General features: G+C 50.3%; 1 protein-coding gene across 1 annotated transcript in view; it reads right to left on the minus strand.

Moving 5' to 3' along the window:
- VAV1 (vav guanine nucleotide exchange factor 1) overlaps window positions 1-17,467 on the minus strand; it is an 81,970-nt gene that overhangs the window by 21,247 nt on the left and 43,256 nt on the right. Inside the window, exons 2-19 of the mRNA XM_033200263.1 lie at window positions 15,135-15,251; window positions 14,286-14,344; window positions 14,106-14,174; window positions 13,691-13,799; window positions 13,498-13,593; window positions 10,950-11,018; window positions 10,693-10,796; window positions 9,389-9,488; window positions 7,610-7,705; window positions 7,294-7,362; window positions 7,074-7,160; window positions 6,886-6,971; window positions 5,795-5,927; window positions 3,174-3,283; window positions 2,117-2,218; window positions 1,777-1,874; window positions 1,669-1,691; window positions 1,448-1,493 (exon numbers count right to left, since the gene is read on the minus strand). Of these exons, the coding sequence (XP_033056154.1) occupies window positions 1,448-1,493; window positions 1,669-1,691; window positions 1,777-1,874; window positions 2,117-2,218; window positions 3,174-3,283; window positions 5,795-5,927; window positions 6,886-6,971; window positions 7,074-7,160; window positions 7,294-7,362; window positions 7,610-7,705; window positions 9,389-9,488; window positions 10,693-10,796; window positions 10,950-11,018; window positions 13,498-13,593; window positions 13,691-13,799; window positions 14,106-14,174; window positions 14,286-14,344; window positions 15,135-15,251 (1,573 nt within the window). The remainder of the gene's footprint in view (window positions 1-1,447; window positions 1,494-1,668; window positions 1,692-1,776; window positions 1,875-2,116; window positions 2,219-3,173; window positions 3,284-5,794; window positions 5,928-6,885; window positions 6,972-7,073; window positions 7,161-7,293; window positions 7,363-7,609; window positions 7,706-9,388; window positions 9,489-10,692; window positions 10,797-10,949; window positions 11,019-13,497; window positions 13,594-13,690; window positions 13,800-14,105; window positions 14,175-14,285; window positions 14,345-15,134; window positions 15,252-17,467) is intronic.

Below are 17,467 nucleotides of genomic sequence, written 5' to 3' on the forward strand. Positions count from 1 at the left end.
AGCTGACTGACTATTGCTAATTACATAATAAGTAACAATAAGAAGAAAACATACCCATTCATAGATTTCATATATTTATTTTTTTATTTCCTTGAAACAGGATCTTGCTTGTTGCCCAGGCTGGAGTGCAGTGGTGTGATCATGGCTCACCGCAACCTTGAACTCCTGGGCTCAAGCAGGAACCCCACTAATTTAAAAAAAAATTTTGTAGACACAGGGTCTCGTTATGTTGCCCAGGCTGGTCTCAAACTCCTGGCCTTGGAGTTTGAGTGCGGGGATTACAGACATGAGCCACCACACCTGACTTATGTTATATATTTATACTTCATATAGATGGCATATAAGTGGAACACTCCTGCCACTGCTCTCCAGCCTGGGATACAGAACAAGACCCTGCTTCTAAAAATTTTTTTTAAAAAACATGTATTATATACATACATATACGATATATGACATATATGTATCAGCTTTATTTGCAGTAGTAAAAAACTAGAAACAACTCAAATGTCCTCAATACAACAGAAGGAGATATGTTTTTTTTTTTTTTTAAGTTTTTTTTTTTTTGAGACAGAGTCTTGCTCTGTCGCCCAGGCTGGAGTGCAGTGGCCGGATCTCAGCTCACTGCAAGCTCCGCCTCCCGGGTTTACGCCATTCTCCTGCCTCAGCCTCCTGAGTAGCTGGGACTACAGGCACCCGCCACCTCGCCCGTCTAGTTTTTTGTATTTTTTTAGTAGAGACGGGGTTTCACCGTGTCCGCCAGGATGGTCTCGACCTCCTGACCTCGTGATCCGCCTGTCTCAGCCTCCTGGGATTACAGGCTTGAGCCACCGCGCCCGGCCTTAAGTTTTTTTTTAAATTAAGGTTAGGCATGGTGGCTCATGCCTGTAATCCCAGCACTCTGGGAGGCCAAGCAGGCAGATCACCTGAGGTTAAGGGTTCGAGACCAGCCTGCCCAACATGGCGAAACACCATCTCTACTAAAAATATAAAAATTAGCCAAGCATGGTGGCATGTGCCTGCAGTCCCAGCTGCTCAGGAGGCTGAGGCAGGAGAATCATTTGAACTTTGGGGGTGGAGGTTGTAGTGAGCCAAGATCGCACCACTGCACTCCAGCCTGGGCAATGGGGCAAGATTCCATCTCCAAAAATAAATTAATTAATTAACTAAAATAAGCACATATTGTATGAGTTAATTTATACAGTATGACTGGGCAACATAGCAAGACCTCATCTCTATTTAAAAAATTTAAAAATTAGGCGTGGTGGCGTGCACCTGACTTCAAGCGATCCTCCCGCCTTGGCCTCCCAAATTGCTGGGATTACAGGTGTGAGCCATTGCACCCAGCCCAATGTGGCTGTTAATATGATTATGGAGATCTGTCCCTGGGCCAACATGAATGGAGATAAATTCTCCTCCTGTCCCCACACAGCATCCCCTGCCAACTCACCCAGCTCATTCCTCTTTTTGTCCTGAGCCCTGCGATGCAGTTTGTCCTGGAAGGAGAGACAAAGAAAGCCTGTCTACCTATGCCCAGCCTGGGGGCTTGTAGGCCCCCATCACTGTCCTCACCCCACAAAGGATCACCCCCAGTTCCGGGATGCCCTGGGTCCTCCCCGCACTCTTGCCCATTATTTGCAGTGCATAGGAAGGAGCGTGGGAAAGTCTTACCTTCTTCATAGTTCCTGGGAAATCTATGGGAGAGTAAAGGTAATGATGAGAACGGGAAATAACCCACCGAGAACCAAGCTCGCCTCCCAGCCTCCCTCCCACTCGTACCTTGCCCATGTCGGCCACATGGAGGGACCCTCCCCAGACACTCCTTGTGTGCAGGTGCCCGGCACCGATGGCAGCGATAGCCCTGATAGAAGGTACCTCTGAGATGCAGGGGACACATAAAGAAGAGTGAGTGACCTTTACAGACATGGCCAAATATTCTGCCAAGAACATAAAGGGCCCCCTTGGGTTCTCTTTAGATCAGGAGAGTGACGGAGAAGCAGAAGATCAAAGTAGGAACCCCCCCATCTCCCAGTTTAGGGAACCAATTACTGGGGCAGCTTCTCTAGCAAGGAACTGATGACCAAGCCCAGGATGCAGGACCTTCCTCCTAGATTCCCACCTAAGCAGCATCTGACAAGCCTTGCAGGACGTGGTCTCCTCAAAGGAGAACATCTGGAAGTCATGCCCGTTGGCGGTGGCATTCTCCGGGTAGATGTTGGAGCTGGCAGAGGAAAATTTAAAAAAAAAACAAAGAGGATCAGCATTTTATTCCTTTTTATGGCTGTATACTATTCCATGGTATGAACAGACCATATTTTGTGCGTCCACTCATTCACTGATTGGTGTTTGGGTCATTTCCACCCTTTGGCCACACTGAATCATGCTGCTATGCACATCGGGAGAAAGAGAAAGCAGGTTAGGAGTTTCCAGGGGCTGCGAGAGCGGGGAGTTGGGAGTGAATGTTTAATGGGTATGAGGTCTCCTTTGGGCTGATGAAAAGGTTTTGAAACTGGATAGAGGTGATGGTTGCACAACACTGTTCGTGTACAAAGTGCCATGCAATCATGCAGTTTGAAATTGTTAGATTTTTGTTGTGGGAATTTTGCCTCATGTAAAAAGGAGGAGGAGAAGACAGAAGTGGAAGATGAGGAAGAGAGGAAGAAGAAGGAGGAGGAGGAAGAGGAGGAGAAGGAAGAGGAAGAAAGGGAGGAAAGGGAGGAGGAGGAAGAAGGGGTGGAGGAGGAATAGGAGGAAGAGGAAGAGAAGGAAGGAAAGGAGGAGGAAGGGGAGGAAGGAGAGGAGGAGGAAGAACAAGAGGAAGAGCAGGAGGAGGAAAGAGGAGGAGGAAAGGAGGAGAAGGAGAAAGAGGAGGAGGAGGAGGAGGTGGAGGAGGAGGGGTAGGAAGGAAACCAGGAGGAGGAGAAGGAAGAAGAGAGGGGAACGGGAAAGAGGAGGAGGAGAGAAGAGTCTGGGCTGGTAGCTGAAGCTTGCACACAACCCTGGCATTCCAAGGATAAAGACAACCTTGGGCCTGTCCCTCTTATTTCCCAAATGAAGAGACTGAGGTTCAGAGTGGTCCCATGGCATGTCAGGACAGAGTAGGGACTAGAGCACATTCCTCTTTTCCAGCCCCTGCCCCTCTGAGGACAGAAAGAGGAAGGAAGACGGGGACTCACATGGCCATCTCAAACTGCTCCATCCACTTCTTCTTCAATTCTCTTGTCTTGAAGAACAGTTCATAGCCCTGGGCACCTTGGTCCTCAATCAGGAGGAACATGTGGCTCCACTGCAGGGAAGCAGAGCTCAGACTGAAGGCACTGCCCCTGCGGAGGGCGGGAGCACACACCCGCTGACCCCTCCCTCTGTAGGGAACAGTCAAGCCCATGACAGTCTCTATGCCCCCAGCACCATGCACGGATATCCTTGTAAAAGGGCTTTCTAGGATATCCAAATATACAACAATAAACCCAAAACCACACACACATGCGTGCACATGCACACATACACACCCCTTTGCAGAGGCACACACCAGACACAGCATGTCACTCATCATTGATTTGTCTGTTCAACAAAGCATTGGTGCAGCGCCTGCTGAGAAACAGACACTGCTAGGAGCTGGGGACAGAGCAGTGAATAGGATGTGGTCCCCAGAGCTCCAGCTCGGTAGGAGAGACGGATGCCGGAAGCAGGCAGTCACAAGACAGCAACTGGCTCCTCGGGAGGCACAGGCTGAGAAACAGAGAAGCTGGCCAGGTGTGGTGGCTCACACCTGTAATCCCAGCACTTTGGGCGGCTGAGACGGGTGAATCACGAGGTCAGCACCAAGATGGGTGAATCACAAAGTCAGCAGTTCAAGAACAGCCTGACCAACGTGGTGAAACTCCGTCTCTACTAAAAACACCAAAAATTAGCCAGGCGTGGTGGCATGCGCCTGTAATCCCAGCTACTCGGGAGGCTGAGGCAGGAGAATTGCTTGAACCTGGGAGGCGGGAGGTTGCAGTGAGCCGAGATCATGCCACGGCACTCCAGCCTGGGTGACAAAGCGAGACTACGTCTCAAAAAAAAAAAAGAGAAGCCACAGACCAGAGCTCAGGGAGGATCTCCAGGGGAAAGACTAAAGCAAAGGGAAGAGTTCACAGGAGAAAAAGCAAAAGGAAGCAAGGAAGAGCCAAGAGGGAGAGGGGTCTCAGCTCAAATGTCACTGCCACAGAGAGTGTCCCTTTCACACAGTGTCCCTGAACAATGGAGGTAAGATGTGACTGTGGTAGGTGAGGGGGGCCCATCCTCCTGTTTTGTTTTATTCATTTATTTTTTAATAGAGACTGGGTCTCACTCTGTGGCCCCGGCTGGAGTGCAATGATAGCTCACTGCAGCCTCCAACTCTCAGCCACAAGTGATCCTCCAACCTCAGCCTCCCATGTAGTTAGGGCTACAGGCATGTGCCACCAAGCCCAACTACATTTTTTTTTTTTTATGTTTTTTAGAAACGAGGATCTCCCTATGTTGCCCAGGCTGGTCTCAAACTCCTGGGCTCAAGAGATTCTCCCACCTCGGCCTCCCGAAGTGCTGGGATTACAGGTGTGAGCCACTGTACCCAGCCACCTACTTTATTTTCTTTGTAGAAAGCATCCCATAAGAAGGCAAGTACCATACAAGAAATAAAATAGACCAGACATAGTGGCCCATGCCTGTAATCTCAGCACTTTGGGAGGCTGAGGCGGGCAGATCACTTGAGGTCAGGGGTTTGAGACCAGCCTGGCCCACATGGTGAAACCTGGTCTCTACTAAAAATACAAAAATTAGCTGGGCGTGGTGGTGGGCATCTGTAATTTCAGCTACTTGGGAGGCTGAGGCAGGAGAATCGCTTGAACCTGGGAGCCAGAGGTTGCAGCGATCCGAGATCGTGCCACTGCACTCCAGCCTGAAGGACAGAGTAAGATTGTCTAAAAAAAAAAAAAGAAAGAAAGAAAAGAAAAGAAACAAAATAAAAACTCGGTATTGCTCTCCATTTTAGTCCTAGTGCCTAGAAGAGTGCCCTGGATAGAGTAGGTGCTCAATTTAAAAACTATTGAGGCCGAGCGCGGTGGCTCAAGCCTGTAATCCCAGTACTTTGGGAGGCCGAGACGGGTGGATCATGAGGTCAGGAGATCGAGACCATCCTGGCTAACATGGTGAAACCCCGTCTCTACTAAAAAATACAAAAAAATAGCCGGGCAAGGTGGTGGGCGCCTGTAGTCCCAGCTACTCCGGAGGCTGAGGCAGGAGAATGGCGTGAACCTGGGAGGCGGAGCCTGCAGTGAGCTGAGATCTGGCCACTGCACTCCAGTCCGGGCGACAGAGCGAGACTCCGTCTCAAAAAAAAAAAAAAAAAAAAAAAAAAAAAACTATTGAGTGGCTCATGCCTGTAAACCCAGCACTTCGGGAGGCCGAGGCAGGTGGATCACGAGGTCAGGAGAATGAGACCATCCTGGCTAACATGGGGAAACCCCATCTCTACTAAAAATACAAAAAATTAGCCAGGCGTGGTGGTGTGTGCCTGGAGTCCTAGCTACTCAGGAGGCTGAGCCAGGAGAATGGCATGAACCCGGGAGGCAGAGGTTGCAGTGAGCCAAGATTGTGCCACTGGACTCCAGCCTGGCAACAGAGCAATACTCCGTCTTAAAAAAACAAAAAACAAAACACAAAAAAACTGTGAGTGGATTAACACACACTTCCATGTAGATGTAGTCTGGCAAACACAGGGGTATGTCCAAGTGGAGAGGGCTAAGCTGCCGACTGCGTGACATCAAAGCCCCACCTTCTTGTTGTCTCGGTCTCCTGAAGAGTCATCCCGAATCTGGAAGCTGTGCAGGTTCACAAAGTCCTTGAGGTCATAGGAGTCTCCCCGGCGCTTACAGATGAGCAGAGCTTTGTCGAGCAGGAAGGCATACCTGGAAGGATGGATAAGGCATTCCTGTCTGGCTCTTCCCAACTGTCCCCATCAGCTCTCTGGCCAGTTCCTCCACATCCTGGTCCCACCCTGACCTTCTCCTCCTCCTTGGCCAACTTGATCATGCCCACCTGTCCATCCTGATCTCACCCACGTGATCCACGTTGGCCCTACTGCCTGTCAGTCTTGGCTCCACCCATATTCCTCGCTGGCTCCGTCCTGCCTGTCCATCAAGGCTCCACTGCCTTGTCTGGATGGATCTACCACCTGTCCGTCTAGAAATCTTGTCTCACCCCCGCTCAGGTCCCTACCCAAATTCATCTTAATTCCACCTGCAAGTCTACATAGGAACTGGCCCCACCCCTACCCAGGCTCCCCACAAGATCTGTGTTGACTCCACCCACCTGTCCATCTAGGAGTCTGGTCACGCCCCTATCCAGGCTCTTCCCCAGATCTGTGTTGACTCCACCCAACCACCCATCTAGAAACCTGGCCCTATTCCTACCCAGGCTCCATCCAGATCTGTGTTGACTCCACGCACCTGCCCATCTAGGAGCCTGGCCCCACCCCTGCCCAGGCTCCACCCAGATCTGTGTTGACTCCTCCCATCTGCCCATCTAGAAGCCTGGCTGCGCCCCCGCCCAGGCTCTGCCCCAGATCTATGTTGACTCCACCCACCTACCCATCTAGAAGCCTGGCCCCGCCCCTGCCCAGGCTCCACCCAGATCTATGTTGACTCCATCCACCTGCCCATCTAGGAGCCTGGCCCCACCCCTTTGCCCAGGCTCCATCCCAGATCCATGTTGACTCCATCCACCTGCCCATCTAGGAGCCTGGCCCCACCCCTTTGCCCAGGCTCCATCCCATATCCATGTTGACTCCATCCACCTGCCCATCTAGGAGCCTGGCCCCACCCCTTTGCCCAGGCTCCATCCCAGATCCATGTTGACTCCACCCACCTGTCCATCTTGGAGCGCCGTTCCACGGAGGTGATCTTGAGCTCCCCGTCGATCTTGGGCCGGCCATAGTGAGCCAGAGACTGGTCCTATGCAGCAGGCAGGGGGTCTAGCAAGGGTCTCCCAAGAAAGGAGCCAGACACCCTCCCCACGTGGCCACACCCCTGGCCCACCCGGCTTCACCACCTCACCAGGTTCTCAATGGAGAGCTGGAAATTGGTGATTTGCCGCAGTGTCTCGTTGTCTCGCTTGACCTCGTTCACGCATTGAGCCAGGTCCTGGGGAAGGGACGGGGTGAACCTGGCCCCCCAACAGCCGACCCAGGCTCCTACCTAACCGCAGCTAGAGGATCAGCCTCCACCAGGAGGGTGTCTGCAGCAGGTGAGTGACCATCACCCCACACCCACTTACCCTCATGGCATCCAGGGCCAGCCGCAGGTTCTCCTTCTCCATCGCCTCCTGCGTGTGTTTCACCAGCTCCTGCGAGAACCAAGACGTCAGACGTCACCTGGCCCCTCCCCTTCTCCCTGGGGGGAGGGCCTTCCAAACAATGCTAGCTCACCAGCTCCTCCCTCGTACTGGTGGCCCTGGAGGCTGAGACATGACCCCAGTGACCCATCCCCGAGTGTCCTAGAGACCCAACTCCCAGAAGCCAACCCCGTCCCCACTTTTATAGACACAGGAGAGTAGATACGTGGAGCCCACGCCTCAGGGATGTGCCCGGCACCTGGAGGAGAAGGTGATATTTGAGAACTCGCTGCATAGGCACCATCAGTAGGTCCCGCAAGGTGAACCTCCCGTTGTTGGCTCGCTGAGAACATTCCTGGTGAATCAGAGAACAATGGGGAAACTGAGGCAGGTCCCAGAAAGAGCCAGTTGCAGGGTGGGTGCAGATAGATCTGAATAAATACGTGGGCAGCACTCTACCCCAGAGCTGTGGGGATTTCTCTAGAGGCCAAAGCATCATATCTGCCCCCAAGGAAACAGGGAAAGGACTCCATGAGGTGGGGGCAGCTTAAGAACCACTGGAAGGGCCGGGCGCGGTGGCTCAAGCCTGTAATCCCAGCACTTTGGGAGGCCGAGACGGGTGGATCACGAGGTCAGGAGATCGAGACCATCCTGGTCTACACGGTGAAACCCCGTCTCTACTAAAAAATACAAAAAAAAAAAAAAACTAGCCGGGCGAGATGGCGGGCGCCTGTAGTCCCAGCTACTCGGGAGGCTGAGGCAGGAGAATGGCGTAAACCCGGGAGGCGGAGCTTGCAGTGAGCCGAGATCGCGCCACTGCACTCCAGCCTGGGTGACAGAGCAAGACTCCGTCTCAAAAAAAAAAAAAAAAAAAAAAAAAAAAAAAAGAACCACTGGAAGGAACTTTGGGAGGCCGAGGCGGGAGGATCACTTGAGGTCAGTAGTTCAAGACCAGCCGGCAACATGGGTAAACCCCGTCTCTGCTGGAAAAAAAAAAAGGCTGGTGTGGTGGTGGACTCCTGTAATCCCAGCTACTCAGGAGACTGAGGCAAGAGAACTGCTTGAACCCAGGAGGCAGAGATTGCAGTGAGCTGAGATTGCACCACTGCACTCAAACCTGGGTAATAGAGGGAGACTCCATCTCAAAAAACAAACAAACAAACAAACAAACAAAACAATGGGAAGAGGCTGGGTACAACTGCTCACGCCTGTAATCCTAGCTCTTTGAGAGGCTGAGGTGGGTGAATTGCTTGAGCCCTGGAGTTCGAGATCACCCTGGACAACATGGTGAAATCCCGTCTCTACAAAAAACACAAAAATTAGCCAGGAATGGTGGCATGCATCTGTAGTCCCAGCTACTCAGGAGGCCGAGGTAGGAGCTGGGAGGATTGCTTGAGTCCAGGAGTTCGAGGCTGCGGTAAGCTATGATCATGCCACTGCACTCCAGCTTGGGGGACAGAATGAGACCCTGTCTCAAAAAAAAACAAACAAACAAACAAAAAAAACACAAAAAAACCCCACTGGAATGTGGCAAATGCTGCCTGGGATAGAGGTCCAGTATTCTGCCTGCTGAAGGGGGCCGCAGAGGGGGAGAGGGACAGGTCTGCAGAGCCCCCATCCTCACCACCCCTACCCTGTCTGTGTTTCCACCAGACAAACAGATCCAGGTTGAAGTTCAATTCTAGATCAGGTTCAGCCTGGGATCAGGGGTTGGTTGGAATTGGGGTTCAGTGAGAAGTGGGAGCTCAGCCCAGACTTGGGGTACCATCAGTGCTAGGGCTCAGCCAAGGGCTTGGGTTCGGTGTGGCATCAGAGCTCAGTTCAGGGTCAGGACTTCACCCTGATGTCAGGGGTCAGCCCAGACCCGGGGCTGGCCCATTTCTGTTCTTCTCCATTTCCTCCACTTGGCTGGCCAGTACCTCCCTCCCCAGTCCTTTGACGGATCCCTGGCTGGGCTGTAGCAGAAAGTGGACCATGTGCAATTCAGTGTCCTCCCTGCTGCCCTCAGGGCCTGGGGAGGAGCGGAAGAGGCCCCCACCTCCAGCTTCATCTGAACGTCCTCCCGGGCTGCGGCCACACGATCCAGGTGTTTGCTGGCTGACTCCACTTGGCTGCAGTAGCGGCCATAGATGAGGAACCTATAGGGAGAGGACAGGCCACCAGGTAAGGGTGGCTGGCATCAAGGTCGGGCAGAGACTGGCGTCAGCCTTGGCCTCGCTCTTCCCAGCTGGAGAAGAAACCTGACTCTCAGTTTCCCCATCTGTGAAATGGGAATAACAATAGCATCTCCCATGCGAGGCTATTGTAGCGTTATCTCAATTAACACTACGGTAATCTCACCACACTACCTGGTATTGTCTCTGCCCAATGGTTGTTTATTTTTATTTTATTTTATATTATTTATTTATTTTTGGGATGGAGTTTCACTCTTGTCGCCCAGGCTGGAGCACAGTGGTGCGATCTCAGCTCACTGCAACCTCCACCTCCCGGGTTCAAGCAATTCTCCTGCCTCAGCCTCCTGAGTAGCTGGCATTACAGGTGCCCGCCACCATGCCTGGCTAATTTTTGTATTTTTAGTAGAGATGAGGTTTCATCATGTTGGCCGGTCTGATCTCCAACTCCTGATCTCAAGTGATCTGCCCTCCTTGGCCTCCCAAAGTGCTGGATTTATAGGTGTGAGCCACCACACCTGGCCTGTTTTTTATTTTTGAGACAGTCTTGCTCTGCTGCCGGGCTGCAGTCCAATGGCGTGATCTGAACTCACTGCAACCTCCTCCTCCCGGGTTCAAGCAATTCTCCTGAGTAACTAGGATTACAGGTGCATGCCACCACGCCTGGCTAATTGATTTTTTGTATTTTTAGTCCTGTTTTAGTTGTATTTGCAGGCGATGCAGACGGGGTTTCACCATATTGGCCAGCCTGGTCTTGAACCCCTGACCTCAAATGATCCACCCGCCTCAGCCTCCAAAGTGCTGGGATTACAGGCGTGAGCCACCGCACTTGGCCAATGTTCCTTCATTTAACAAATACTTATTGAGCACCTACTATGTGCCAGGCCCTGTGTGCATCCGTATATTCCACCCTCACCACCAGCCTAGGAGGCACATTCCTGTGACCCACTGATGTACAGATGAGGAAGCAGAAGCACAGAGAGATTAAGTGACTACCCAGTGCCACACAGCAGAGCTGGGAATTGAACCAGAGATGGGCAGCCCCTCACCCATGAGCACACAGCACAAAGTCCTCCCCGTCCAGTGGTGTCTGAGAGTAAGGTCTCTCGAATGTCCAGCCTAGGCAAGGCAGAGTGACCCCAGAGCTTCAGTCTGGCCAGCTGAGTCTCACCTCTCCTTGTATTTGATGAAGACCTGGTAGAGATTGGCTGCGCCAGGGGTGCCCAGGGCTTCCTTCATCTCCTTTAGGAAGTGAGTATGAACACGAAGCAGGTCCTACTCGGAGGGAACGGTGAGGGCTGGGACCACAGCCCAGGGCTCAAGGGGCCATGCTGTTCAACTCCCAACCCCCGTACTCCAGGGACAGGTAGGGGCAGCAGGTTGCCCACACTAGACAGATCCAAGAGGGCTGGGGATCGGCTGGCTCACCTCAATGTTGATAAAGATGATCTCAATGTCTTGAGGTTTCAGGAACCGTTGCAGGGGCTTCATGAAATGCTGCAGGGAAAGGAGAGAAAGATGATGGAAGACAAGATTCCTTCCTCCAGACCAGTCTCAGAGAGACAGGGGAAGGAGACAGAGAGAGGGAGATAACGAGAGGGAGCGTGTCCACACAAAAACTTGTACAAGAATGTTCACAGCGAAATTATTCATAATAACCCAAAAGCAGAAATAACCAAAATGCTTATCAATGGGTGAATGGATGTATAAAATGTGGTCCGGCCAGGTGCGGTGGCTCATGCCTGTAATCCCAGCACTTTGGGAGGCCGAGGCAGGTGGATCACGAGGTCAGGAGTTCAAGACCAGCCTGACCAAGATGGTGAAACCCCATCTCTACTAAAACTACAACAATTAGCTGGGCACGGTAGCAGGTGCCTGTAATCCCAGCTACTCAGGAGGCTGAGGCAGGAGAATCGCTTGCACCTGGATGGCAGAGGTTGCAGTGAGCCGAAATCACACCACTACACTCCAGCCTGGGTGACAGAGTGAGACTGGTCTCAAAAAAGAAAAAAAAAAATGTGGTCCATCTGTACAATGGAATATTATTCAGCCATGAAAAGGAATGAAGCTCTGACACAGGTTACAGTGTGGATTAACCTTGAAAACACCACACTCAGCGAAAGAAGCCAGATGCGTATAAACCACATAGTATGTAATTCCCTTTATACGAAATGTCCAGAAGAGGCCAATCCACAGAAACAGGGAGGAAGCTCATGGTTGCCATGGACTGGGGGAAGATAAGAGATTAAGAGGGGACAGCTAAAGAGTTTGGAGTTTCTTTGGGGATAATGAAAATGTTCTAAAATAAAGGCCAGGAGTGGTGGCTCACACCTGTAATCCCAACACTTTGGGAGGCCAAGGCAGGAGGATCGCTTGAAGCCAGGAGTATGAGACCAGCCTGGGCAACAAAGCAAGTCTCCATATCTATAAAAAATTTAAAGAATTAAGCAGGATGTGGTGGCATGCATCTGCAGCCCCAGCTCCTCAGGAGGCTAAGGCAGGAGGATCATTTGAGCCCAGGAGTTCGAGGCTGCAGTGAACTATGATCGTGCCACTGCACTCCAGCCTGGATGGGAGAGTGAGATCCCATTTCAAAACAAAACAGATCAAAACAAAACAAACAAACAAACAAACAAACAAATGAAAATGTTCCAAAATTAGATAGTAGTGATGACTGCATAATCTTGTGTGTATACCAAAAACCATTAAATTGTATACTCTAAATGGATGGATTATATGTATATTAATGAAATCTCAATAAAGCTATTCTTAAAAGAAATGGAGAGATGAAGATACAGAAAAAGACTGAGCCAGGGATAAAGAGCTACAAAGGGAGAGACTGACACACTGAGGAAGAAAGTAGCAAGAGAAGACCCAGAGGAAAAAGGAGACAGAGTGAGAGATAAAGAGAGAGACAGAGAGACAAGAAAAAGAGACCCAGTGCGGCCTCCCAAAAGGCTTGGATTACAGGAGGATTGCTTGAGCCAGGAGTTTAAGACCAGCCTGGGTAACATAGCAAAATATATATATATATATATATATATATATATATTAAATATATTATATATCTTATATATACTTCATATATATATCTAAATAAAGATATATGTCTTTAAAAGATAGACATATAAGCTGGGCACAGTGGCTCATGCCTGTAATCCCAGCACTTTTGGAGGCCGAGGTGGGCAGATCACTTGAGGTCAGAGTTCGAGACCAGCCCAGCCAATATGGCAAAACCTCGTCTCTAGTAAAAATACAAAAATTAGTCGGGCATGGTGGTGCATGCCTGTAATCCCAGCTACTCGGGAGGCTGAAGCAGAGGGATCGCTTGAGCCCAGTAGACAGAGATTGTAGTAAAGCGAGAGCTTGCCATTGCCCTCCAGCCTGGGCAATAAGAGAGAAACCCTGTCCCCCCAAAAAAAGATAGATAGATAAAGATATATATTTATATGTATATAAGACAAAGATATATATGTGTACATATGGATTATTTATCTTGTATATTAAATATATATGTATATAAAAATATATATGCCTATATTAATATATCTACATATTATTTATATTGTATATTGTATATATTGTTTATACATAGCTCTATATAAAAACTATATATATCTTGTAAATATCATATATTTATATTTTATACATGTTTATATTTTTATATATACTTTGTATATATTATATATTTTCTATTTATGTATAATTATATATTTTTATTTTTGTATTTATTTTGTTGTTTTTGTTTTTTTGACTGCTTCTGCAGGCGGAGTATCCTATATTTTATATATATATATATATATATGTATGTCGGACTCATATTTATATATACATATGTAAGTCAGAGAAATCCAGAGACGGAGACAGTCACAGAAAGGAAAAGCGATGGGGGCAGGAAAAGCTTCAGCTGCCCAGAGGCGGCCGGACAGGTGGACCCGCGCATCCGCCCGGCAGGCGCTGGGTGGGAGGCGCCCACCTGCTGGATGGAGCCCAGCGTGTCCGTGTATTTCTCCTCCGTCTGCTGAATCTCCCGCAGGCAGCAGCAGCGCTTGTCATACTCTGTCATCTTGGGCTGAGAGCGAGGGGAGAGAACGGTGTTGGGGCACCTGGGGCTGCTCCCGCCCGCCCGCGCCCTCCCCAGGCCCGATCCTCCCCTCCGCCTCGCGCACCGGCATGGACACGGGCTCCGAGCGCATGAGGTCCTCATAGATCTCGTCGCCTTCCGCCTCCTCATTCTCCACGCAGTCATACAGGTCCTCATCCTCTTCCACCGTATCGCTGTGGGTTGTGAGGTCAGGGATCCCTCGGACCTCTCCCAGATCACAGCAGGGTCCCCTCAGACCGCAGGACAGGGCTTTGTTCCCCCAAGACTCCCAGGGTGGGACCTCAGACTCCAAGGGCAGGCCATGTCCCTCCAAGACCCCAGGGCAGGGCTGTGTCTCCCCAGACTCCCAGGCAAGGTTGTGTGCCCCAGACACCTGGGTATGACCTTATTTCCCGGAGGCCAAGGCCAGGTCCCCTCAGACCCTCCACCCCCAGGACGGTGCTGAAATGAGCTGTACCGCCACAGGCCTGAGCACTCACTCGATCTGGTCGGACAGGCCACTGTAGATGTCTTCGTCACCTATACTCTCCTCCTCGGTGGGGAAGGGCCTGGGGGGGTCAAGAGGGTGTGAGCCAGGGGCCTGGGGGCTGGGTAGAAGTGGGGCTTCACGGAGGGAGAGGATTGAGGCTAAATGGCCCAAGGCCCAGGTGGTTACTCACATGATCCCCCTGTTCTGGGCAATCGGGGTCCAGGACAGAGCAGACAGGGTGTAGATGACCTGTGACGAGGCAGTGGCCACCCAGTGAGCTCCTTGTACACCCCCATGGCAGAAAACAGCCTCCAACTACAAGGCTCTGTCTGAGGTTAGACCCCACGTCTCTTGGGAACCTAATTCGGGATTTTCTCTACCTCCCCATTCCCCATACCATTGTTCCCTTAAGTGAGCCCCACCCTTTGCTCCTCTCTTCCTTATTTATTTATTTATTTTAAGTGGAGTCTCACTCTGTTGCCCAGGCTGGAGGGAAGTGGCATGATCTCAGCTGTCTGCAACCTCCGCCTCCTGGGTTCAAGCAATTTTCCTGCCTCAGCCTCCCCAGTAGCTGGGACTACAGGTGCCCACCACCACACCCGGCTAATTTTTTGTATTTTTAGTAGAAACAAGGTTTAACTGTATTAGCCAGGGTGGTCTTGATCTCCTGACCTTGTGATCCGCCCACCTCAGCCTCCCAAAGTGCTGGGATTACAGGCTTGAGCCACTGCGCCCTGCCCTCTATCTTTCTATTTAATCCTCATAGCCACTCAGAGAGGGCAGGATGATAATATTCCCATATTTAAGGTGAGAAGCAGGGGCTCAGAGAGGCACAGCCACGTATCTAAGGTCATACAGCAAGTGTCAGAGTGAGGACTCAAACTCAGTCCCACATATCCTAAGTCAGGGCTATCTGCACCTTGTATACGGCCTGGTCTGGCTTGTCTGCCTGTCCCCTGACAGCCCTTAGCTTGCCCAGTGTAGACGTCAATGGAAATGAACTGAAACTCAGTCTTTGCGTTTCAAGTGGGCAGCTCACCTTGCCAAAATCCTGCACATCGAAGAGGTCAAAGGCTTCGAAGAGCTCACTCCGCTTGAGGCCGAACTTCTCACAGCAGGTGGACAGGAAGGTTCTAATGTTCTTAAGGCACAGGAACTGTGAGGAGACAGAGAAATGAGGGTAGGGGAGAATGAAAGGACAGGGGAGAAACTGACCCCCAGGCCACCTGGCTTGGGGACTGGTGTGGAGGGGAAATGAAAGCACAGACCCCCTTCCATGAAACTGCATCCTCTTCTGATAAAGATAAAACTGTGCCTGATCCAGATCTATGCTCTGCACTTTTTTATCGAGTTAAAATTCACAAAACGTAAAATGAATCACTAATGGTTAAACAAATGTGGTATATCCATACAATGGAGTAGTATTCAGCCATAAAAAGGAATGAAGTACTGATTCATACTACAATGTGGATGACCTCAAAAACATTCTGAACTACACAGGAGGCTGTGATAAGTGGATCGCTGAGCCCAGGAATTCGAGCCTGCAGTGGGCTATAATGGCACCGATGCACTTCAGCCTGGGCAACAAAGCAAGCCCTGTCTCAAACAAACAAACAAACAAACAAAAATCAGGCCTCCTGCCTCCACCTCCCAAGTAGCTGGGACTACAGGCATGTGCCGCAACACCGAGCTAATTTCTGTATTTTTTGTGCAGACGAGGTCTCGCTATATTGCCCAGGCTGGTCTTGAACTCCTGGACTTGAGGAATCCGCCTGCCTCAGCCTCCTAAAGTGCTGAGATTATAGGTGGGAGCCACCATGCCTGGCCATCCCTGAACTTTTTTATTTCATGAGCCAAAACATTCTTTTTCTTGTTTAAGTCAGTTTAGATTGGGTTGCCATGGCCTGCAACCAAAAGATATTAACTAATGAAATGATCGGGCACATGTAACACGGCCCCAGCTTTTGAGTACCTGGAAAAAGAAAAAGAAAGAAAGAAACCTTCATATTCTTGCATTTGCCAAGTATTGGCTCATTCAACGTCCCAACAGGTTCAGCACTCTCTGAAGTTCCCCAGATCCGGAAGAATTCTAACCAGCCTTCCATCCACCAGCCTCCTGCAGCTTGTAGACTTGGCCTCTCCCATAGCCCCCAACACTCTCCATGAAGTCAGTGTGGACCAAGAGTCCTGAAGCAGACTCATCAGGAGAATTGGTTAAAATTCATCTTCCAAAGCCACATATTGTATGCATCTATTTATATGAAATGTCCAGTACAGGTGAATCCACACAATGGAATATTACTCAGCCACAAAAAGGAGAAAATACTGTTCCACACTATGACATGGATGAACCTTAAAAATATGCTCAGTGAAAAAAGCAAATCACAAAATACCATGTATTGTACCATTCTATTCATAGGAAATGTCCGGAACAGTTCTGAGACTAGAAGTCCAAGATTAAGGTGTCGGTAGGGTTGGTTTCTTCAAAGCACAGGTCCCATTCTGTGATATGAAACAGCAGAGCCAGGTGCGGTGACTCAAGCCTGTAATCCCAGCACTTTGGGAGGCCGAGATGGGCAGATCACGAGGTCAGGAGATCGAGACCATCCTGGCTAACACCGTGAAACCCCGTCTCTACTAAAAAAATACAAAAAACTAGCCGGGTGTGGTGGTGGGGTGCCTAGAGTGCAATGGCGCGATCTCAGCTCACTGCAACCTCTGCCTCCCAGGTTCCAGCAATTCTCCTGCCTCAGCCTCCTGAGTAGCTGGGATGATAGGCGCCCACTATCACACCCAGCTTATTCTTGTGTTTTTAGTAGAGATGAGGTTTCACCATGTTGGTCGGGCCGGTCTTGAACTCCTGATCTCAGGTGATCCACCCGCCTCGGCCTCCCAAAGTGCTGGAATTACAGGTGTGAGCCACCGCGCCTGGCCAGCTTGATTCTACTTTTTAGGACTGGATATTTGTAGGTTCCTCTGAGGGCTCGTGTTAGTAGACAGCCACCTTCTCTCTGCACTGTGACGTGGTCTTGCCCTGCCTGTGCCCTGGTTTACTCTTGTTATAAGGACGTCAGTCATAGTGCATTAGCCCACGCAGACAACCTTATTCTAACTTAACTACCTCTGTAAATACTCTATGTCCAAATACAGCCACATTCTGAGGTACTAGGAGTTAAGACTTCAATGTATAAATTTTGAGGGACCCAGTTTGACTCATAACACAAAAGAAACTGTATTCCAAGAAGAGGGAACAGCGCATGCAATGGTCCTGAGGCAAGACCTTGCCTAACATGTTGGAGGAACAGCAAGGAGGCCCATGTGGCTGGAGGTAGAGTGGGTGAGGAGGAAGAAGAGAGGAGGACAGAGAGGTGA

Source organism: Trachypithecus francoisi, unplaced genomic scaffold (assembly GCF_009764315.1).
Source record: "Trachypithecus francoisi isolate TF-2019V2 unplaced genomic scaffold, Tfra_2.0 Lachesis_group5, whole genome shotgun sequence".
Lineage (NCBI taxonomy): Eukaryota > Metazoa > Chordata > Mammalia > Primates > Cercopithecidae > Trachypithecus > Trachypithecus francoisi.